Source organism: Capricornis sumatraensis, chromosome 22, assembly GCF_032405125.1.
Source record: "Capricornis sumatraensis isolate serow.1 chromosome 22, serow.2, whole genome shotgun sequence".
Lineage (NCBI taxonomy): Eukaryota > Metazoa > Chordata > Mammalia > Artiodactyla > Bovidae > Capricornis > Capricornis sumatraensis.
In genome coordinates this window covers 24,541,353-24,564,696 of record NC_091090.1, presented here as the reverse complement: position 1 = coordinate 24,564,696, position 23,344 = coordinate 24,541,353, and the positions used below count along the sequence as shown (strand labels likewise).

The 23,344-nt window shown below is 41.8% G+C and overlaps 1 protein-coding gene across 3 annotated transcripts in view; it reads left to right on the top strand.

Annotated features, from left to right (window-relative positions):
• CYP39A1 (cytochrome P450 family 39 subfamily A member 1) overlaps positions 1-18,693 on the top strand; it is an 87,500-nt gene extending 68,807 nt beyond the window's left edge. For all 3 annotated transcript variants that reach the window (XM_068960649.1, XM_068960650.1, XM_068960648.1), the window contains 2 exons: positions 13,942-14,029; positions 17,548-18,693. In XM_068960649.1, coding sequence (XP_068816750.1) covers positions 13,942-14,029; positions 17,548-17,619 — 160 coding nt within the window. In that variant the 3' untranslated portion in view covers positions 17,620-18,693. The remainder of the gene's footprint in view (positions 1-13,941; positions 14,030-17,547) is intronic.
• The last annotated feature ends 4,651 nt before the right edge of the window (positions 18,694-23,344 follow it).

Below are 23,344 nucleotides of genomic sequence, written 5' to 3'. Positions count from 1 at the left end.
GCCTACAACTTAGTGCTAGCAAGGCAGCTTTCTATTTGTGGTTTGTGAAGCTCTGAGTACAGTTGTTTCTATGTGTTTATTATATTAATGATAATGTAATTTGTGTGTGTGGTGGGGGACTTCCCTGATAGCTCAGTTGGTAAAGAATCCAGCTGCGGTGCAGAAGACCTGGGTTTCATTTCCGGGTTAGGAAAATCCCTGGAGAAGGGAAAGGCTACCCACTCTAGTATTCTGGCCTGGAGAATTTCATGGAGAGTATAGTCCATGGGGTTGCAATATGACTAAGCGACTTTCACTTTAATGTAATTTTAATAATTGTGCCTCATTCAGTAAAATATCTTTGGGCAATCTTGCATTTGAGAAGCACTATAAGTAGTGCTTTCCCCCTTTTCATGCTTCAGTTCCGTTCAGTTCACTAGCTCAGTCGTGTCCGACTCTTTGCAACCCCATCAATCGCAGCACGCCAGGCCTCCCTGTCCATCACCAGCTCCTGGAGTTCACTCAGACTCACATCCAACAAGTCAGTGATGCCATCCAGCCATCTCATCTTCGGTCGTCCCCTTCTCCTCCTGCCCCCAATCCCTCCCAGCATCAGAGTCTTTTCCAATGAGTCAACTCTGCTCATGAGGTGGCCAAAGTACTGGAGTTTCAGCTTTAGCATCATTCCTTCCAAAGAAATCCCAGGGTTGATCTCCTTCAGAATGGACTGGTTGGATCTCCTTGCAGTCCAAGGGACTCTCAAGAGTCTTCTCCAACACCACAGTTCAAAAGCATCAATTCTTCGGCGCTCAGCCTTCTTCACAGTCCAACTCTCACATCCATACATGACCACTGGAGAAACCATAGCCTCGCCTAGACGGACCTTAGTTGACAAAGGAATGTCTCTGCTTTTGAATATGCTATCTAGGTTGGTCATAACTTTTCTTCCAAGGAGTAAGCGTCTTTTAATTTCATGGCTGCAGTCACCATCTGCAGTGATTTTGGAGCCCAAAAAAATAAAGTCTGACACTGTTTCCACTGTTTCCCCATCTATTTGCCATGAAGTGATGGGACCGGATGTCATGATCTTCGTTTTCTGAATGTTGAGCTTTAAGCCAACTTTTTCACTCTCCTCTTTCACTTTCATCAAGAGGCTTTTTAGCTCCTCTTCACTTTCTGCTATAAGGGTGGTGTCACCTGCATATCTGAGGTGATTGATATTTCTCCCAGCAATCTTGATTCCAGCTTGTGTTTCTTCCAGTCCAGTGTTTCTCATGATGTACTCTGCATATAAGTTAAATAAGCAGGGTGACAATAAAGCCTTGACGCAGTTCTTTTCCTATTTGGAACCAGTCTGTTGTTCCATGTCCAGTTCTAACTGTTGCTTCCTGACCTGCATACAGATTTCTCAAGAGGCAGGTTAGGTGGTCTGGTATTCCCATCTCTTTCAGAATTTTCCACAGTTTATTGTGATCCACACAGTCAAAGGCTTTGGTATAGTCAATAAAGCAGAAATAGATGTTTTTTTGGAACTCTCTTGACTTTTCAATGATCCAGCGGATGTTGGCAATTTGAGATCTGGTTCCTCTGCCTTTTCTAAAACCAGCTTGAACATCAGGAAATTCACGGTTCACATATTGCTGAAGCCTGGCTTGGAGAATTTTGAGCATTACTTTACTAGCATGTGAGATGAGTGCAATTGTTTGGTAGTTTGAGCATTCTTTGGCATTGCCTTTCTTTGGGATTGGAATGAAAACTGACCTTTTCCAGTCCTGTGGCCACTGCTGAGTTTTCCAAATTTTCATGCTTAGAGGATGCCTTTTTTGTTCGATGGCTCAGTCGTGTCCGACTCTTTGCAGCCCCATGAATTGCAGCAGGCCAGGCTTCCCTGTTCTTCACCATCTCCTGGAGCTTGCTCAAACTCATGTCCATTGAATTGGTGATGCTGTCTAACCATTTCGGACTTCCCTGGTGGCTTAGAGGGTAAAGCGTCTGCCTGCAATGTGGGAGACCGGGGTTCTATCCCTGGGTCGGGAAGATCCCCTGGAGAAGGAAATGACAACCCACTCCAGTACTCTTGCCTGGAAAATCCCATGGACAGGAGGAGCCTGGTAGGCTACAGTCCATGGGGTCGCAAAGAATCGGACATGACTGAGTGACTTCACTTTCACTTTCTAACCATCTTGTTCTCTGTCATCCCCTTCTGCCTTTAATCTTTCCCAGCATCAGAAAGTGAAAGAAAGACCCAGCATCAGGGTCTTTTTCATTGAGTCAGCTCTTCACATCAGGTGGCCAAAATATTGGAGCTTCAGCTTCAGCATCAGTCCTTTCAGTGACTATTCAGGACTGATTTCCTGTAGGATGGACTGGTTTGATCTCTTTGCAGTCCAGGGGACTCTCAAGAGTATTCTCCAACACCAGTTCAAAAACATCAATTCTTTGGTGCTTAGCTTTCTTTATAGTCTAACTCTCACATCCATACATGACTGCTGGAAAAATCATAGCTTTGACTAGATGGACCTTTGTTGACACAGTAATGTCTCTCTTTTTAATATGCTGTCTAGGTTGGTCATAACTTTTCTTCCAAAGAGCAAGCGTCTTTTAATTTCATGGCTGCAGTCACCATCTGCAGTGATTTTGGAGCCCAAGAAAATAGTCTGTCACTGTTTTCATTGTTTCCCCATCTATTTGCCATGAAGTGATGGGACCGGATGCCATGATCTTTGTTTTCTGAATGTTGAGTTTTAAGCCAACTTTTTCACTCTCCTCTTTCAGTTCCATCAAGAGGCTCTTTAGTTGCTCTTTGCTTTCTGGCATAGGGGTGGTGTCATCTGCATATCTGAGGTTATTGATGTTTCTCCCGGCAATCTCGATTCCAGCTTGTGCCTCTTCCAGCCCAGCGTTTCTCACGATGTACTCTGCATAGAAGTTAAATAAGCAGGGTGACAATCTACAGCCTTGATTCTGATATACTCCTTCCCCTATTTGGAACCAGTCCGTTGTTCCATATCTGGTTCTAACTCTTGCGTCTTGACTTCTTAGAGGATAGCCAGTTGCTTTTGAGGAGTGGGGAACCCCAGTCGCTCTGGATTTCATAAGAAGTTGCAAATTCAACTCATTCTGGGGAATTTGTTACATAAACAAATGCATCCTCTCCACTCCAGCTGATAAATGGAACTGAATGAGCTGGATTCACTTTATGCTTGTTTCCATTTTCACTGTGTCTGTGCATGTGTCCTGGAGGAGATGGGGAAAAGGGCCGGGAGTGGGAAGAGCGGATGTGGTTACCTGCAAGACTGAGTGAGGCAGCCAGGTCCCTTATTAACTTCCAGCCACCCCTCTCTCTCTCCTTTCTGCTTTACTAAAGAGCACTGACTCACTCGAAGGGGCACAGAAACCATTGGCAAAGTTGCAGTCATTACTTCCCCAACCATTTCATTCTGACACTTCTATGCGGCTAAGATTTAAGTCTCTCAAGAACAGAAGCAGCAAACGCCAGAGTGATTTTTGATACTTAAGCCAAAGTGCTTCCAAAATAAAACATGCTCATGTGTTCATTTCTGCTCCGAAAATGCCAGCAAGGACCCTCTTTTACTTTTGTTTACCAAATAGATTGCTGGCCCCTCCGTGGTGCACAGAACACCTGCATAGGATTTGTATCTGTTGGAAAAAATGAAAGGCCACTTGGGCTGGATATCTCCCCATCACTTTTTTTTCCCCGTGGGCTTTCTCCCCTCATTAAACTGAACTGCTGCTCTTTAGTAAGTTTGGTCACTCTCTTGTTCAGAAATAAGTTTTAATTCCTAGGAAATGAGGACTGGAATTAAAGCTATGCTATATCACAATATTGCCCATGAGGTTTTTTTTAATTTAACTTTTACTTTATATTGATGTATGCTTGATTTACAGTGTTGTGTTAATTTCAGGCTTCAGCACAGTGGTTCAGTTATACTTATATCCATTCTTTATCTCCCCATCATTGACTATCTCCTTCTCGCTTGCTAATTGCCCTAGTTTTCCTAGATTTTCCAGCATCCTAGATTCATGGGATGCTGGGGTGCTTTTTCCACCCCCAGCTCCGTAGTAATGAAGCACTGTTCCCTAAACCGACCCTCACATCCCTTCCCTTTGCCCTGCCTCCCCTCCCATAGTGATTGATTTTAGTCTTGCCTTGTGTTTTAAGTGATACAGTTAGCTACCAAGTGAAAGTTTCTATTGAGACTTCTGGGTCAGAAATAATCATTCCCTGTAGGATGTGAATAAAGAAGCACTTGGCCGCAGAAACTGTCAGCAGCTATTTTGAAACTGCAGACGCAGGATGAAGTTGGTACCATAGAGCAAGGCAGCAGAGGCGAACTGGCTCCATGGTTACGTCATTGAACTGTTAGAGTGATCTCTGCCCGAGGCCAGTACCAGCTCTAGATTTTTTAGGTGCATAAAGTGATACAATCCCTTCCATACAGAAACCAGCCTGTTGTGGATTATTCTGTCACTTGTAACCAAAAGCATCCTGTGAGTGAAAGTCACTCGGTCATGTCTGACTCTTTGCGACCCCATGGACCATACTGTCATACAGTCTGTGGAATTCTCCAGGCCAGAATGCTGGATTGGGTAGCCTTTCCAACCCAGGGATTGAACCCAGGTCTCCCACATTGTAGGCAGATTCTCCCACATTGCAGCCACAAGAGAAGCTCTAAAAGCATACTAAGTAATGTATAATTTCCTTAAGAGCAAAAGCTTTCTTTCAAGATCTATTTAACTCCATGGCATATCATTAACATATACTAACCACATGAGTTAGTAGCTTTCTAAATAGCTTGGCCTTCTTAGGGGATTGAGTTTCATTTAAGGTGGGTCTATCACTAAAGAAAATAAAAACAAATGTCACTTCTTCACTTTTTCCTGGAGGGTCTGGAATTTAAGCTATAGCATAAGATCGTTTCTATTTGGTGAATAGTTCATCTTAATGAAGTCAGTAGTATTCTTTTGCCCTTTTGTTGAATAAGAACATTTAGAAAGCGATATCAAATGTCTAGCTCACAGCTCCTACATATAAGAGTTTTTCTTCCAGGAAGATCACTGTTAAAATAATCCTGGCTGCAGCTCTGAAAACCAGTGGCCTCAGAGACTGTACTCCCACTAGGAGCTGATTCTCATCTCCCCGATGAAACAGTGTCTCAAGTCAAGAAGCTCTGAGGTCCTCTGCTTTCTGTCCTCCTTTCCCCCATTTAAATATGGCCCATTCCCTTCTCGTCTGTTTTTCACATGTCTTCTTCTTTTCCTTCTCTTCCAGTTTACCCTAATCTGATTCTTCTCATTTTATTCTGGATTTATTTCGCCTTATTTAATATCACCATCTGTCTGCTCACTCTTTCAGATTTTGCCCACGCCATCATTCCCAATCAAAAGTTTGGTACCCCAGGCATAATGTTTCCTGTGTAGCTGAGGTATGCTTGGTCATTTTAATTTTATGTGCTAAAACTAAAAGATTTGATAGACGACAGCTTTTTAAGAAGTTAATTAATTCATTTTAATTAGAGGCTAATTACTTTACAATATTGTAGTGGTTTTTGCCATACATCGACATGAATCAGCCACGGGCGCACATGTGTTGCCCATCCAGAACCCCCCTCCTATCTCCCTTCCCATCCCATCCCCCAGGATAAACTACAGCTTTCACCATATTTTCCCCTTTCTGCTTGATCATGTTCCTCTGATAATAATTCTAAAATATGTTCCCCATACCACTAGTAGCAACATTATGTGGAAACGTAAAAAGTACAAATTGGGTGACCCATCCCCAGATATACTAAGTCAGAAACATGGGGGGATGGGTCCAGTGACGTGGATTTGAACAGCCTTCCATGTGATTCCGATGCATGCTGAAGTGTGAGAAACCCTGGTCTAGATAATTTTTCCTCCTGTCACCAGATGGTTTTCATTTTCCTATAAGATTTCTTAAAGGGAATGAGGGTGTGGGAAAAGTACTTCCCCTTTAACTTGACCAGCCCTGCTTCAATGAAGGATGCCTGTGAAAGTATGTCTGTATGCTGCCTCCTCTGAATTCCAGGGCAAGATCATTCTATTTTCATAAGCTGCAGCTGGTAGCAACTTGGAATATACTTCAGAGCCCCTGCTCCTGGCAACAGTGGCAGTTTTCCAGCCCATGCTAGCACTGCCCACAATGGCTTCTAGTAGGACAAAAAGAGAGATTTTCTTTTAAAAAGGAAGAGAGGGATTCAGTCTCAAAATCAAGACATCCAAAATGAAAATGATGACTTACTGCTAAGCCTAGCGTTCCGTCTGTGCTCCTTGTTCCGCTTCTGTTTATCACTGATTTCCTAGACACTCGGCTCCTAGAGCCACCCTTCACCCCTCTCTCTTTTCAGTCTGCTGCGTCCACTCCCACCTCCTAACCTAGGTCATCTTGCCCCAGGAGATGTCATGGTTTTCTTATCCTCCTCCCCATTATCTCTTCTTTCAATCTGTCTTACTCACCACATACAGATAAATTTTCCTTAAATAATCATCTCTAAGTTGTTACTTTCTTGTTGAAACTGGGCATCACTGCCTACTGGCCAAACCCATCAGCCTAGAACTCCAGACTCTTCGGAATCTGACACAAATACATCTTTCTGAACATCTAGGAATGCCCACCCTAGACAGTCTACCAGTTGTCCCCTGTTGACCATGCCCATTCCTCCTCTGATTCTTGCTCTCTCCTGGGACTGGAATGCCCCACTCAACATGTGTGCTTATCAAAGCCTGTCCTTCTCTCCAGGACTAGCTCAAGCATCACCTCCACATGGAGTTGATCACTCCAGGCCACGGTGCTCGTTCCAGCCTCCAGATCTCCATAGCCCTTTTGTCTCCACCTTTATCTCACATTGTCACCTTTCCCATCTCTCCGTGTGCATTACTAGCAATGTGATCATTGGGTCTGGGTTTTGTAGAGCTTTATGTGCTCAGTGTTTGTGTAGGTCTCCTTGAGCATTTATTTACAAATGGGGAAAACATGCAAGTACTCGGTATTTAAGGAATTTTCAACATGTTTATATTTTAATGAGCTTTATTTGTAGATGTGTAATGTTGTTCTTGCAAGTGTAAAAAATAAATCTGTTATAAATAATATGCCTCATTACTTTCACTGTTTTGACATTAGAAGTATTAAGAAAACATTCCTAGCATGAGCATAGCTCAACTTGCTTCTGAAGAGCTTTTGTAAAAATATGGATTTATGAAGCTCTCTTTCTTTGGAGCAAAAACTTTTAATGTCACAGATATGTGTATGTTAGTCCCTAATATTTTAGACATCAAAACAAAATTCAGGGTAAAGGCTTGTAAACACAAATTGCTTTTTGCCATTTTGAAAAACATTAACTTCATTTTAGTGAATAATTGAGGTAGTGATTCTGCTAGAATATCCAAATATTTGGAGAAAATAAGAGTTTTAGCACATATTATTTTATTACCTGTTTTATTAACTCATCTTTTTCTTTAGAATATCAGAATGTTCAGAAATGATGGCAAATATGATATTAATATTTATACTATTTCAATACCTAATACTAATTTAATAACTGAACTAGCTTACCCCTCAATAACAAAAGAAGAAAAATTTTGAAGCCTCTGTAATGCACACATATCAGTTGGTCAAAAACCTAAATTATAGTTTTACCCTAAGGAAATTCAGTCTTATGATTTTTAAGAACATCACAGAGACTAAAATTAGTTCAGGAAATGCTTACAGGTTCCAGGGGAAAACTATCTTAATGAACTAATAAACATTAGTTCTATTTCTAATCAAAATATACATAGTGTTTCTAAAATAGTCCAATTTGTTTTCTTAAATAGCATATGAACTATTTCTTGTTTACATGTTTGCATAATAGAGGAAGTATTTGTGGAGGGCCTCTTATGTGTGATAATATTTAAAGAGCCTTCATTTTCACATAGAAGTATCACTTCTCAGTACAGTTTCTTCACAAGGTCTATTATAGTTTCAGGGTCAAAGTACCCAGCACCGGCACGTGACTCATTCCAGCCCCTCGGCAGCCTGTTCCTCAGTTCCTGCTGCTTTTCTGGCTCTGTCGCTCATCACCACGCCTTCTGCAGGGAGCTGAGGGCCTTCTTCCCTGCAACAGCCCCACCTCCCCATCAGATAGTCCACAGTCTTGATTGTCACGGTGCCTCTCCTCCAGGGACTGGAGAGGAGGGGTCCCAGGCACTCTTTCCCCACGGGGCTGAGTTCAGAGAAGTGCTTCGGTCCCAGCAAGCTAAACTTAGAAAGGGGCTAAAAACAGACTTCTAAGAAAATGGGATTTGTTTGGATAAAGGAGAACCTATAAAACTTTTATAATTCACAAATGCAGAATTAACGAGCATTTTTTTCTAGTGCTGCTGAGCAGCTGCTAAAGATCGAGGAGTCACTGCTTATTCTACTGAACGCAAAATGACAGTGACTATCTAAGTCACTTCTAGAGAGGGAGCTGAGGCCTGAGAAGAATTGGCTGTTTTATGTGAGCAGGAACTTTAATATTTCTTTTCACACGTGGGTACTCATTGCCATGGGCTTCCTCGGTGGCTTAGTGGTAGAGAATCCACTTGCCAATGCAGGAGCTACTGGAGATACGGGTTCAATCCCTGGGTCCGAAAGATCCCCCAGGGGAGGAAATGGCGGCTCCACTCCAGTATCCTTGCCTGGAAAATTCCATGGACAGAGGAGCCTCGCAGGCTAAAGTGCATGGAGTCACAAAGAGTTTGATATGACTGAGCAAGTGAGCACACATGCCGGCTCTCATTGTCAGCCTTTCCCACTAGATCTGAAGGAGCTCAGGCCCCCATGACATGCTTTCTTCCCTGGACTTTGAAGATAATCAGTCTTTTCACTATCCTACTACTCTGGCTACTTCTTAGATTCCTTTGCTGGTCATCCTCACCTTTCTAACCTCTAAATTTTGGACTGCCCCAGAGCTGTCTCCTCAGATTTCTTTTTTTTTTCTGTTTAACCTATCCCCTACGACTTTATCCTATTCCTTCAGTTCAGTTCAGTCACTCAGTCGTGTCTGACTCTTTGCAACCCCATGAATCGCAGCATGCCAGGCCTCTCTGTCCATCACCAACTCCCGGAGTTCCCTCAGACTCACATCCATCGAGTCAGTGATGCCGTCCAGCCATCTCATCCTCTCTCGTCCCCTTCTCCTCCTGCCCCCAATCCCTCCCAGCATCAGGGTCTTTTCCAATGAGTCAACTCTGCACATGAGGTGGCCAAAGTACTGGAGTTTCAGCTTTAACATCATTCCTTCCAAAGAAATCCCAGGGCTGATCTCCTTCAGAATAGACTGGCTGGATCTCCTTGCAGTCCAAGGGACTCTCAAGAGTCTTCTCCAACACCACAGTTCAAAAGCATCAATTCTTCGGCGCTCAGCTTTCTTCACTGTCTAACTCTCACATCCATACATGACTACTGGAAAAACCAGAGCCTTGACTAGACGGACCTTAGTCGGCAAAGTAATGTCTCTGCTTTTGAATATGCTATCTAGATTGGTCATAACTTTCCTTCCAAGGAGTAAGCATGTTTTAATTTCATGGCTGCAGTCACCATCTGCAGTGATTTTGGAGCCCAGAAAAATAAAGTCTGACACTGTTTCCACTGTTTCCCCATCTATTTCCCATGAAGTGATGGGACCAGATGCCGTGATCTTTGTTTTCTGAATGTTGAGCTTTAAGCCAACTTTTTCACTCTCCTCTTTCACTTTCATCAAGAGGCTTTTTAGTTGCTCTTTGCTTTCTGGCATAAGGATGGTGTCATCTGCCTATCTGAGGTTATTGATATTTCTCCCAGCAATCCTGATTCCCGCTTGTGCTTCTTCCAGCTCAGCGTTTCTCATGATATATTCTGCATATAAGTTAAATAAGCAGGGTGACAATATACAGCCTTGACGTACTCCTTTTCCTACTTGGAACCAGTCTGTTGTTCCATGTCCAGTTCTCACTGTTGCTTCCTGACCTGCATACAGGTTTCTCAAGAGGCAGGTCAGGTGGTCTGGTATTCCCATCTCTTTCAGAATTTTCCACAGTGTATTGTGATCCACACAGTCAAAGGCTTTGGCATAGTCAGTAAAGCAGAAATAGATGTTTTTTCTGGAACTCTCTTGCTTTTTCGATGATGCTTGGCTTTATATAATTGTCCGAATACTGATGACTCTATTTATATCTCTTGTACCTCCATCCCCGACTGAATCCCCCCAAACACCAGGCTCGTCCCTAGTCATCACTCAGCATCTCCACTGGATGTCTCCAAGGCACTGGTCAATAGCAAGCTGCAATGAACAGGTCCAAAAGTGAGCTCTGAGTGATAACTCCTCAACCTGCTCCTCCTTCAGCTTTCCCCATTGCTGTACCCTTGTCTTTCCTCAGGCCAAAAACTTGGAATCCCCCTTGACTCCTTTATTAAGTCTTTCACGTCTGTCATGCAAACCATCAGCCTATCCTGCAAAGTATATCCAGATACTAACCATGACTCATGACTATTTCCATCATCCTGGCCCATTCAGGTCCAAGTTTTTCCATTGCCTGAAAGATTATAATTGTTTCCAAATCAGTCTTCTTCCATCACCTTATATTTTATTCTGAAAGTAGCAGCCAGAATAATTTTTTAAAAACGTAAGTCAGATTTGTTCAAAACTGTCTAATGGCTTTTTGTCTCACAGAAATGAAGTATTTAGCATGCCCACAAAGTTAAGATGATAATCAGTCATTCTGCAGAGAATCTGAAGAATAAACATTTGGATATATCTCTTTCTAAAAAAAGCATAATGCAAAGTATTTATTATTGATAGTTACATACAGTAATAATCAACAACAATTAAACACCGCTGCAGTTCCCAGTGTTTATGATTTATGCTATCTTCTTCATTTCAGAGTTATACATTATGGACATATCTTAAGAAGATATGGTGTGCCCATCATGGGCTGCTCATGTCCCAAGGACAAACATCATAGCCAGAAATGGACAATATAATTTGTTAGAAGCTTGACAAAAAGTTAATTGTGAGGAATTCTGAACCTGCAAATTAGCAAAATTGCTTTTTCTTGGAATTGCTGCTTAATTTGATCCAAATCAGTAAAGATTGAATTGTTCTATTTCATAGGCATTGACATTCCATTGAAATGAATTATCTTTAGCACTTCTAAGTTGTTGTTGTTCAGTCTCTAAGTCGTGTCTGACTCTTTGCAACCCCATGGACTGTGGCACACCAGGCTCATAGGTAGAATTAAATTTACATCACAAATATTTGTGAAGAACTGATATATCCAGGTAGGTTCTAACAATACCTGGAGCACTCCAGATTTCATTTGAAACAGAAATATAGGCAAGATGTTTCAAGAATACCAGTGGGAAATAAATCTAATTATCTGATACAAATAGCAGATTGTTCATATTCATTCATCCACTCATGCAGTCAACAAACACTGAGGATTCAGTGATAATACCTGCTTCCTGTTTTTGTGAAGGTTGTAGTCTTTAAGGGGAGACAGACATGAAGAAGATTAAGTGTAATAGGGTGGGATTGTAGGATAACGGTGTTAATTGAGGGATGTTAAAAGTGCCACAGAAACATAGGAAAAGATGGAAAGATAAGGAAATTGAATCTGCTTTATGAGGGCATCTCCTTCCATCATTGTTCATTTTATCAGTCAACGCTAGATACTAGCAGAGCTCTATGCCCTGTGCTAAGACCCAACAATATAATCCCAGGAGAGAGATAGCTAATAAACAGTCACAATTCAGTTCAGTAGATGCAGTGGCTAAAGTGTGCCCAGGGAGCCATGGAATGGGCAGGAAGGACACCTCAGCCCAGGAGCAAGCCGGCAGGGAATGCTTCCTGAGGAAACTGAGCCTCAGGGAAGAGAAGGGTTGCAAAAGATGGCATTGCCATTCAGAGAACCTCAAGTATACAGTGTGGCAAGAGCATGGATTTTAAGGAGGAGCTCTGGGGGAAAGGAGGCTGGAGAAATACGTAGGAGCCAAGTCTTCAATGGCTGGCAGTGTTTCTTGCGGCATTTAGAAGGAAATAAGAAGCATTGACAAATGGAATGGGCTTCCCTGGTAGCTCAGCTGGTAAAGAATCTGCCTGCAATGCAAGAGACCCCGGTTCAGTTCCTAGGTCAGGAAGATTCCCTGGAGAAGGGATAGGCTATCTACTCCAGTATTCTTGGGCATCCCTGGTGGCTCAGATGGCAAAGAATCTGCCTGCAATGTGGGAGACCTGGGTTCCATCCCTGGGTTGGGAAGATCTCCTGGAGAAGGGCTTGGCAACCCATTCTAGTGTTCTTGCCTGGAGAATCCCCATGGACACAGGAGCCTGGCAGGCTACAGTCCATGGCCTTGCAGATAGTCGGACATGACTGAGTGACTAAGTACACGTGTGTAAAATGAGGAAATGGCAATAAATTTCTGTTTTAGAAAGTTCTCTTCGGCAGTAGGGCAAAGGACAGAGTGGAGAGAAGTGATACTGAAAGCAGAGAAGCCAATCTGAAAGCTCAGGTGATTCAGGAATCCAGGACATCAGTAAATGGTGAAGACCTAAGTGGGGAGCAGTGCAGGGACGAGAGTGAAGGGGATAAGGAGAAGGACTGGGGAAGCTTTAGGGAGATAAAGCAAAAACCTTGGTGCCCAACTGTGCAGGAAGGGTAACAGAGAGTGTTGTTTCTACGATGGCATACAGTTTTCTGATGTTGGACTAATCGCACTTATTAGAAGCCATTCCCTCTAAAATGATCTGCCTCCCCTAAGGAGAGCTCAAAACAGCCCACTGGGAATGCCAGGAACAGTGGCAGAATTTCATTTACACTTTTCTCAGTTTTTAAATTTCTGTGTATATATGTGTGTGTGTATACAAAGTCAACAGTAAACTAATACAATGGTATATATATACAATTTTTAAAAAAAATATTTGTTTGGCTGTGGTAGGTCTTAGTTGTAGCATGTGGGATCTAGTTCCCTGACCAGGATTCGAACCTGGGCCACCTGCATGGGGAACGCAGAGTCTTAGCCACTGGACCACCAGCGAAGTGCCTATAATTTACAAATAAATGAGTCTTCATATATTATAGGGTATGCACAGTATTTTCTTATCAGAGATGTATGATCAAAAAACTTGAAGCCTGAGTGCAGGATTATAGTAGAGAAAAAAATTGGCAGTTAGGGGAAATTTAAAGTGCATCCAGAATATCTAGGCAGAAATTCCTACAGGACTGTCCTATGGAACTTTCTGTGATCATAGAAAAGTTCTAAATATGTGTTGTTCAGTATGGTGACCAGTAACTACTTATGGCCATTAAGCACTTGAAATGTGGTTCATGCCACTAAGGAGCTGAACTTTTTAATTTTGATAAATTTAAATTTATTTAAATAGCCTCATGTAGCTAATGGCTACCATATTGGAAAGGACAAATCTAAAACTTAGAGGAGAGACCTGGAATCTCATTCATTAAATGCTTCCACTGGCTAAGCATTTTATACACATTTTAAAACACTGTAATCACCCCAACTCCCTTATGGAGTAGACAGTATTATAAAAGAAAAGAGTTAAGTTTTTCTTTACTCTGTCCTCTTGATAGTGAAGGTTTATATTGCAAGGAAGAGCACATTTGCTCTGAAATATGTGTAGTTAGAGATATTCTTCAGTGTTAGTCACTCAGTCGAGTCTGACTCTTTGTGACCCCATAGACTGTAGCCCACCAGGCTCTTCTGTCCATGGGATTCTCCAGGCAAGAATACTGGAGTGGGTTGCCATGCCCTCCTCCAGGGGATCTTCCCAACCCAGGGATCAAATCCTGGTCTTCTCCATTGCAGGCAGATTCTTTACCATTTGAGCCATCAGGGAAGCCCATACTCCTTACTGGAAGATACGTATGCATCTTCCAAGCACAAATTTTCTTTTCTTTTTCTTTCAGGTGGCTGGCTCTGTTGGAGATTCAAATATGTATTATTTTAATATTTTATTATTATGACTGTAGTCTTCTGGACCCATTGCCCAAACAGGTAAATCTTCAGAATTTTGAATAGCATGACTTTCAAATCTGAGATAAAGTCTTCATTTTAATTACTGGATATGAGCTAACTGATCTCCTCAGTTAGGCTCATCTTAACACTTCGTCTCCGCAGACTGAGAAACATTCCCTTAATTCTAAGTCAATTCTGTGTTCCCCATTATCACAAGACTGGGATCTAATGATAGTGTTTTCACCACTTAGTGTTAGGAGATCCCCAATGAATTATCCATGTTAACCCTTTTATCTGGGTATAATAAACATGGCCTTGATGTCAGGCTTGTTTCCCTAGAAAGGCATGTCTGTGTGTCCACAAGTGAGCCATGAGCCACGAGTCATAGCCCTTAGTCCACTTGGTAGCAATGACATAGAAGGAAATTAACCCAACAATAGAAACAGTGAACCGCAATGTGAAGACAGTGACCTTTCCCCACCTCTGACCTTTGGCTCTCTCAACCATTTAACTTGGTGTTTCTGTGGTTCTCTTCTCTTGGGCCAATGGCCCTCAAACTGGTGTGAGCATCAGAATTAGCTGAGATGGAGGGGGCTTGTTAGAACACAGAATCCTTGGCCCTAGCCCTAAAGCTCCTGATGAGTAGATCTGGTAAAGGGCTTGAGAATTTGTATTTCTGATAAGTTCTGGGTGCTGCTGCCGCCACACTTTGAGGACCACTGTCCGAGGAAACAGGGGGAAGTCCAATTTAATTCCAGGTGTTTGGATGTCCCTTTGAAAACTCTGGATAAAAGGTGCTATTTAATTTAAACTGAGGCTGAAGCTCAGAAATTAACGATTGCAATCTCAGGGCTATTCACATAGCATTTTGTGCTATGATTTACTCTTGACATACTAAGGGCTAATATATGGAGGGATAAATAAAACTCCTGGGTGACATTTCAACAGAAATTCTGTAAGTGCATAAATGACACTGAAAATATTATATTGCTCACAAATGTGCACATTTCAGCACTTTGCCTTGATTTCTTTTGCACTTCTATTTTGAGTACAAGCAACAGTGATAAAGAGCTCTCAAAATCCAATGATGAAAGGGAAATCAAAACACCCTTCACAAAGGTTTTCAGCTGAGTACAGTTTTGTTGGCAAAATGAAGATCCGGGCCAGGATTTATAGGCACCAAATACTAGTTTCTGATCTTCCAAGTTAAATGTTGTGATATTGCCCAGGACTGACTCAGCATCTATTTTCCCACCAGTCAGAAGACACAGGAATGCCTTTTCACATCAGAAGGATGTCAAGCCATGTGACACATAAAACTGGAGATCGGTCATTTTGACCAGATCCTTAGGCAGGGTTTTTTCCAGCACTTTCTTCCCCGCTAAGAATTCTAGTATGTTTATACCTTTTTTTGGTTTGTTTTAAAATACATCCTATTTCTATTTTGACCCTACTAAGAACATTTTTCAAAGAGATGTGACCTCAGTTTGTAAAAAGTACAAGTCTGAGAGAATCCTCGTCTCAAAGGGCATTTCATTTCACAGTTCTTATTTTAGAAAGATCAATTAATATTATTTAATTGTTGAACTTATTTTACTAAGTTGTGAAAGGAGGTGATCAAAAACTAGAGGCAGTGACCTTCCAATTACCAGGCTCGGATACGCTGCAGCGGGGAAGGGGGAGTCACCGGGGCATGCTCCAGACACTTAGTCATCACGTGCAGGAAGATCATGGGGCTTGGAAACCAGCTCCCCCAAAGGAATTTTCTTGCCACGGTACCCCAAATCAAATGCTACCATCTCCAATTTTACTTTTGTAAGAGTTTTATTTTACCTCAGTCTAAATAAAATAATTTAATCTTAATTCTCTCCCAATAAGAGCCAAACCATAAGGAAACTGCAAAGCTTTCCAGGATCTGTGATTGGTCAGTTGCGTCCAAATGCTGGCAATGGGAACTATTTCATTTTAAGCACTCACAAGAAGACCCACTTCGGTTCTTTCCCAAAAGCAAGCACATTTTTTGCTAACACAGTGAGGTTTTTATTTGGCTGCCTGGTTTTCTTCTGCTGTGTTTTTGGGAGTAGGGGAATGGATTCTTAGAAAATCTCACAAGATCTATGGATCCCCCTACTAGAAAAGTACACACTTCTTCATACACACAAAATGATGGACAGATGCAATTTCAGAGAGTCCGTGCAAGTTCTGCAACTCATTCTATCAACTGACCTAAGAATCCGCTTGCTGAGAAACTGTGCCCCATTGCTTTCAGACTCATGACAAAAAAAAATCATCATCTAAGGTGGATCACCCTCCTCCTTCCTCGCCCCTCCTCTTCCTCCAACACTCAAAGTAGACAGAACAGGTTGGTTTTCTCATCCAAGCTCCTAAGCTTCAGCAATCTCTTTGCTTTATTTGCAATGAACTGACCTCCCATCACCCCCACATCTATTCACCCCTTGTTCATAACTAAGATGTAACAGAACCTATCAGAACATTTGGTACCCACAGAATATCCTTTTGGACAGTTTTGATCTTAGGTTCACTATAATAGTGGTTTGCACCATTAACACCATGTTGTCTTAAGAATATCAGTAACATGTGTCATAGAAGTCTCACTCAGCAATTTTAGATGAGGTGTCAGATATTGGGGGCCAGAAATGCATTGAAAGAGCTTTATTTGTGGTATCCTCTTCACCCAGCTAAAGTGAAGGGTGAGTCCTAGGCTCATAGCCTTGGGATATGTGAAGCTGTGAAGAAGCTGCTATTAGAATAAGGGATTGGTACTGATGAACCTATTTGCAGGGCAGCAAAGGAGATGCAGACATAGAGATCAGACTTGCAGACACAGCGGGGGAAAAGAGAGAGTGGGACAAATTGAGAGAGTAGCATGGAAACATGTACATTACCATATGTAAAATAGACAGCCAATGGAAATTTGTTGTATGACCCAGGGAGCTCAGACTGGTGCCCTGTGACAGCCTAGAGGGGAGGGATGGGGTTGGAGGTGTGAAAGAGGCTCAAGAGGGAGGGGACATATGTATACCTCTGGCCAATTCATGTTGATGTATGGCAGAAACCAACACGATATGGCAAAGCAATTATCCTCCAATTAAAAATAAATAAATTTCTAAAAAAGAGTAAGGGATTGCCTCCTTTTCTGTCCCTTGAATAGTAGTGTTAATCGCTCAGTTGTGCCCGGCTCTTTGTGACCCCATGGACTGTGGCCTGCCAGGCTCCTCTGTCCATGGGATTCTCCAGGTAAGAATACTGGTGTGGATTTCCATCCCCACTCTAGAGGATCTTCCCAACCCAGGGATCAAACCTGGGTCTCCCGCATTGCAGGAAGATTCTTTACTGTCTGAGCTACAGGGAAGATCCATCCCTTGAATAGAAGACTAAAATTGATGCTCCCCTTAGAGAACTCATCAAGTAAAACCATCCAGCCTTCCAAACCTAAACTCTGCCTTTCGGGAACAATCACACTGACTAAACCTTAGGTCCATACTGGTGGCTTACGTCCCTTAACTTCTATCCTCTTTCTGCATTTCTGCTTTTAGAGTTCTCTCCACTTGGTGGGTGTCCAGCAGCCGGAAGGACGATGCCGGATTCAGTTTAAACAAAGAAAATGATGTCTGCTGGAGGGCCAGGGCCATCTGGAGGAATGACTGCCCCCTCATCCAGTAGCCTGGTGGCACCTAGACCTGAATTTGACAAGAACACGTCACTTAATTTTATTTTAGGATTTAGTTCAAGACAATGTCCGGGTGGCAAGTGTATTTGGTATTTTAAGTGTAGACGAAGAATCAGACATCACTCTCACTGATATCGAGGCCCAAATACAGGGTAAAATGTTTCAGTGATCCAAAAAGAGGTATTCTTCAGAAGTTGGCATTGGTTTCATACATTACTGCAGCAGTCCCCAACCTCTTTGGCACCAGACACCTGTTTCATGGAAGACAATTTTTCCACGGATCAGTGAGAGAGGCGGAGTTTTCAGTTTCTCCCACTACTCACCTCCTGCTGTGTGGACTGGTTCCTAACAGGCCAGGGCCCAATACTGATTCGTGATTGGGGAACCCTGCATTATTATATCAAAACTTTAAATAGAAATAATGTCATTTGAATGAAATTTTTCATACATTAAATTCACTGTGAAGACAACATACTTTAACTTCTATTTTGAAAAAGGCTAATAGTCTTAGACTTGAAAGAGTATTAAATAATGATTTCTGGAAAGTTGCTATTTTTAATATGATTCTTAACTAGCAATTGGAATTCTTTAACCACTATTAATTTAATTATTTATGAAACATGCCTAATGCTACATATATGAAGAAAACGATCACTTTCTAAGACCTGTGAAGTCAGGGATCATGTCTGACGCTCATTTCTAGCCTCCACTCTGCCTAGGACAGCACTTCTCTATAGGGTGTATCCAATACATGTAAGTTGACTGATTTATTCATTTGTATTTTAATTAAGATGAAAGCACCCTTTTGATTCAAGGTGTTTATAATTGTAGTTGAAGAGATAATATTTTTCCTAATTTGTAGAAGCTCTAAGTGACGTGTCAAGTCAAATAACATTTCAATCCACTACTTAAGACTTTTGCCTGAAATATTTACTATGAAACCCAAAAAAGAAATCCTATCCTGTTCAGGGGAAATATATGACCCCAGTCGCAGTGTGATTTGTCCTCTAAGAGTCAATAAAATGCCGTCTGCTCCTTGGTTTCACAATAAATAAGCTTTGCAATGCATGTGGCCTCTGGATTACTTGCTCCCCTGTGCTAGAATTATCCCGTGGGGTTGAAAACGATTGCTTACTCATCTGTCTCCCACCAATGGGCAGATGACTCGCTAGGAGAAAATTAAGCACTTTGGAATGCATTAACTCTTCAGGACTAATATAGTGATTTTGAAGCTTAGCTAGCAGCTTGCTGCTTAGCTTAGCAGGCTGGGGGTGTGAGGACTGAAGCGAATGAAGAAGGCAGTTGAGAATCCACAGGAGAGCTGAGAACTGCGGACCACTATCTGGCAGTTCTTCTAAATATGGCAGGTGTGCTTCCAGGGAAGGCATGTCCTCTTCTAGACAGCTGGGGCCCACAGCCAAACATGGTATTTGCAAATAATAGACACTTGAGCTAAATCTGCAGACATTTGGGGCTAGTGTTTATCTCCTTATTATTGCTTGGTAAGGTTGAAGTTAGCTGGCAAGTTTATGCACTTAAAAAAAAAAAACTGTACAGATGTGGGAGATCTATAACCTTTGAAATCAAGAACAGTAAGAGGAATATACCAGTAAGAGGTCCCTACTTCTTTTCTTTTTTTTGTAAATTACTTTAATTGGAGGCTAATTAATTTACAATATTGTAGTGGCTTTTGCCATACATTGACATGAATCAGCCATGGGTATACATGTGTTCCATCCTGAACCCCACTCCCACCTCCCTCCTCATCCCATCCCTTAGGGTCATCCCAGTGCACGAGCCCTGAGCACCCTGTCTCATGCGTCGAACCTGGACTGGCAATCGGTTTCGCATATGGTAATATACATGTTTCAATGCTATTCTCTCAAATTGTCCCACCCTTGCCTTCTCCCACAGAGTCCAAAAGTCTGTTCTTTTTCTCTGTGTCTCTTTTGCTGTCTCGCATATAGGTTCATCGTTACCATCTTTCTAAATTCCATATATATGCATTGTTATACTGTATTGGTGTTTTTCTTTCTGACTTACTTCACTCTGTATATTAGGCTGAAGTTTCATCCACCTCATTAGAACTGATTCAAATGCATTCTTTTTAATAGCTGAGTAATATTCCATTGGGTATGTGTACCACAGCTTTCTTATCTATTCACCTGCCGATGGACATACAGGTTGCTTCCATGTCCAAGCTATTGTAAACAGTGCTATGATGAACACTGGGGTACACGTGTCTCTAATTCTGATTTCCTTGGTGTATATGCCTAGCAGTGGGATTGCTGGGTCATATGGCCATTCTATTTCCAGTTTTTTAAGGAATCTCCACACTGTTCTCCATAGTGGCTGTACTAGTTTGCATTCCCACCAACAGTGTAAGAAGGTTCCCTTTTCTCCCCACCCTCTCCAGCATTTATTTTTTGTAGACTTTTTGATATTAGCCATTCTGACTGGCATGAGATGGTACCTCATTGTGGTTTTGATTTGCATTTCTCTGATAATGAGTGATGTTGAGCATCATTTCATGTGTTTGTTAGCCATCTGTATGTCTTCTTTAGAGAAATGTCTGTTTAGTTCCTTGGTCCATTTTTTGATTGGGTCGTTTATTTTTCTGGAATTGAGCGGCATGAGCTGCTTGTATATTTTTGAGATTAATTCTTTGTCAGTTGCTTTGTTTGCTATTATTTTCTCCCATCCTGAGGGCTGTCTTTTCATCTTGCTTATAGTTTCCTTCGTTGTGCAAAAGCTTTTAAGTTTAATTAGGTCCCATTTGTTTATTTTTGTTTTTGTTTCCATTACTCTGGGAGGTGTGTCATAGAGGATCCTATTTCTTTTTATTTCCCTAGCCTGAGATTTTATATAGGGTTTCCCACATGGCTCAATAGTAAAGAATCTGTCTGCCAGTGCAGGAGATGCAGGAGACATGGGTTCAATACCTGGGTCGAGAAGATCCCCTGGAGGAGAAAATGGTAAGCTACTCCACTATTCTTGCCTGGAAAATTCCATGGACAGAGGAGCCTGGTGGGCTACAGTCCAAGCGGTCACAAAGAGTCAGATGTGACTGAGCCCAGCACACACAACACATATTAATCAAAGGTATATTCATATATATATATATACATAAAGTATATATATGTGTTAACTTGAGTTTGCCACAAAGTGGAGCCTAAGACAAATTTGTATGCAGTGCAGAGAGTTCATTTGAGACGTGTTCCCAGGCAGCAAAAATAAGGGATCAGAAAGAATATGCCACAATCTAGTTATGTTATTAAGGTAGGTGTCCCTGACCCTATTTCAAAGGACAAGCCATGAGAGATGAGGGGACCATGTTCAAGGGCATGTGAGGAGTGGCTGGAGCATGGTGGGGTGAGGAGCATGGGATTCTGAATGTAGTTTTGATCACGTTTTAATAGAAATGTGAGATCTATATGCAGAACATCCTTGTGGAGGTAGCCATTAAGGCTCATGTAATAATTAATATTAATCCTCCTTTTTCGTGTCCCTGCAAAGGGCTTATAACTTCGTTTTTACTTAGCAGCCTGAAACAGAGAAGAGTTCATGTATTTACTGATGAAATGGCAGAACTAAATGGTAGTGCCACTGGAAACTTGTAATTAAAGCAGGAAATGGGAAAGGAGGGGCCGTTAAAACTGAAATTAGGAAGTCACCTGGTGAAAGTTAAGTGTGACCCTTTAGATAGAGTATGTCCTCATTAAAAGGCATGTCTTTTCAAGATTTCAACATGGACGAAAAAGGAAGGGTCTAAGTCTGTTCAGGCTATATCACAGAATACCGTAGAATGGGTGGCTGATAAACCACAGAAACGTGTCGCTCACAGTTCTGAAGGTGGGTAAGTTCAAGATCAGGCTGCCAGCATGGTTGAGTTCTACTGAGACCCTCTTCCTGGTAAGGTCAGTGATTTCTCAATGTCCTCACACAGTAGAAGGAGTAAAGGATCTCTGAGGTCTCTTGTAAGAATACGCATTCCCTTCATGAGGGCCCCACCCTATTCTCATGACCTAATCAACCACAAAAGGCCCCAGCTCCTAATATCATTAGCTTTGGGAGGATGGAACGTGTGAACTTGGGGAAGGCACAAATATTTAGACCATAGCAGGAAGTAATCCTCCATAGTTGCTCAACTTTCTAAGTAGTATTGAAAGTATTTTGTTCCAATAGAAGACCCTGGACAGCATTTGGACATGCAGGTGATTCCTCCTCTTTGGGGCCCCAAATCTCTTAATAGAGCAGCCAGGAGCCTGGGATTGTCTCTGTGAGCATCCACATGGGAGTAGACCATGATACTTGGCTTTCATCAGCATAGCATTTTTTTTTTAAGTTTTTAGAATAAATGTCTCCATATTTCTTCATTAATGTTGGGTTTGGGTAGTTTAAATGAACTTATCAAGGTTTTATTGTTAGTTTTAAAATCTTATTTTTTGTTATTTTAATGAATGGCTATGGGTGGTTACCAACAAGGGTACAACCCATATTAAACTATTTTCTTGATGAACTGCCTATTATTACACTCTAGAAGCCAATCATATGAGCTTCTGTCACTTGAATAATTACTTTGAGGCACTTTGCTAAGCCCATTGCACTCACCCACTTTTATCCTCACAATAATCCAATGTATCAGGTGGGTTTCTATGATTATCATCACTGCTTTACAAATAAGAGAAATAGGGTTTAGAGAGACTGAGTGACATGCTTGAGGTCACACATCAAGGAAGTGGCAGAGGCAGGATTTGAACCCAGAGAGTCTGGCTCCGGGGCACATCCTAACACTAAATAGAGTGGCATCCTTCTCTCTCACTCTTTTGGAAAAAACATTTTAATCTTGGTTTTTTTTTTTGGCCTCACAATGAGGCATGTGGGTTCTTAGTTTCCCAACCAGGGATCAAACCCATGCCTCCTGCATTGGAAGCTCAGGGTCTTAACCACTGGACCACCAGGGAGGCCCCACTGCCTCCTTCCGAAAGAGAAAAGTGTTCCTCATGAGAGACAACACCATTAACCTTGTCACCGTAATCCACATTCTGGGTTCTCTAACTGGATGATTTGTCACAAAGCCTGCGTTACAAATGGAAAAGGAAAGAACTCCCGTTGCTTACCAGTGCCTTTCCTCGTCAGCTTCTGTCTCCAGGAGCCTCCAGGCACCACCCTTCCTTGTGAGTATTATACAGTGGACCAGCCTCAGATGAAGTGTAGCATCTAAGAGAGATGGCCATTCACTGTTTGAAGAAAAATATCTGATAAAAATACATCTTTTTAGTGAGGTCATATAAATACAAATTTGGGGACAAATGTTATAAATTCTAAAGATATATTTTAGCAGGCACTGTCTATTAATAGCAATTGACTTTTTTTTTTTTAAAACAGTGTTCTACCTTGTTTCTTCACAAAAATCGCCCTGGTCATTAGAGCCCCACTAGGCTATAGGGTAAGGGAGATATATGGATTTTTCTCCCTCTGGCAGAGACAGCAACTAGATGAAATCTGAATGGTCTTAGTTTAAGCTTTGTCTTCAGGTGACTTAGAAATTGGGGAAGAGTTATTTTGAAAGCACTTAAAGGAAGGGACGTGATGTTTACTTCACAAGGCCTATGAACTCTCGTTTGATTTTTATTGTTATTACTGGAAAGAAACATGTTAGA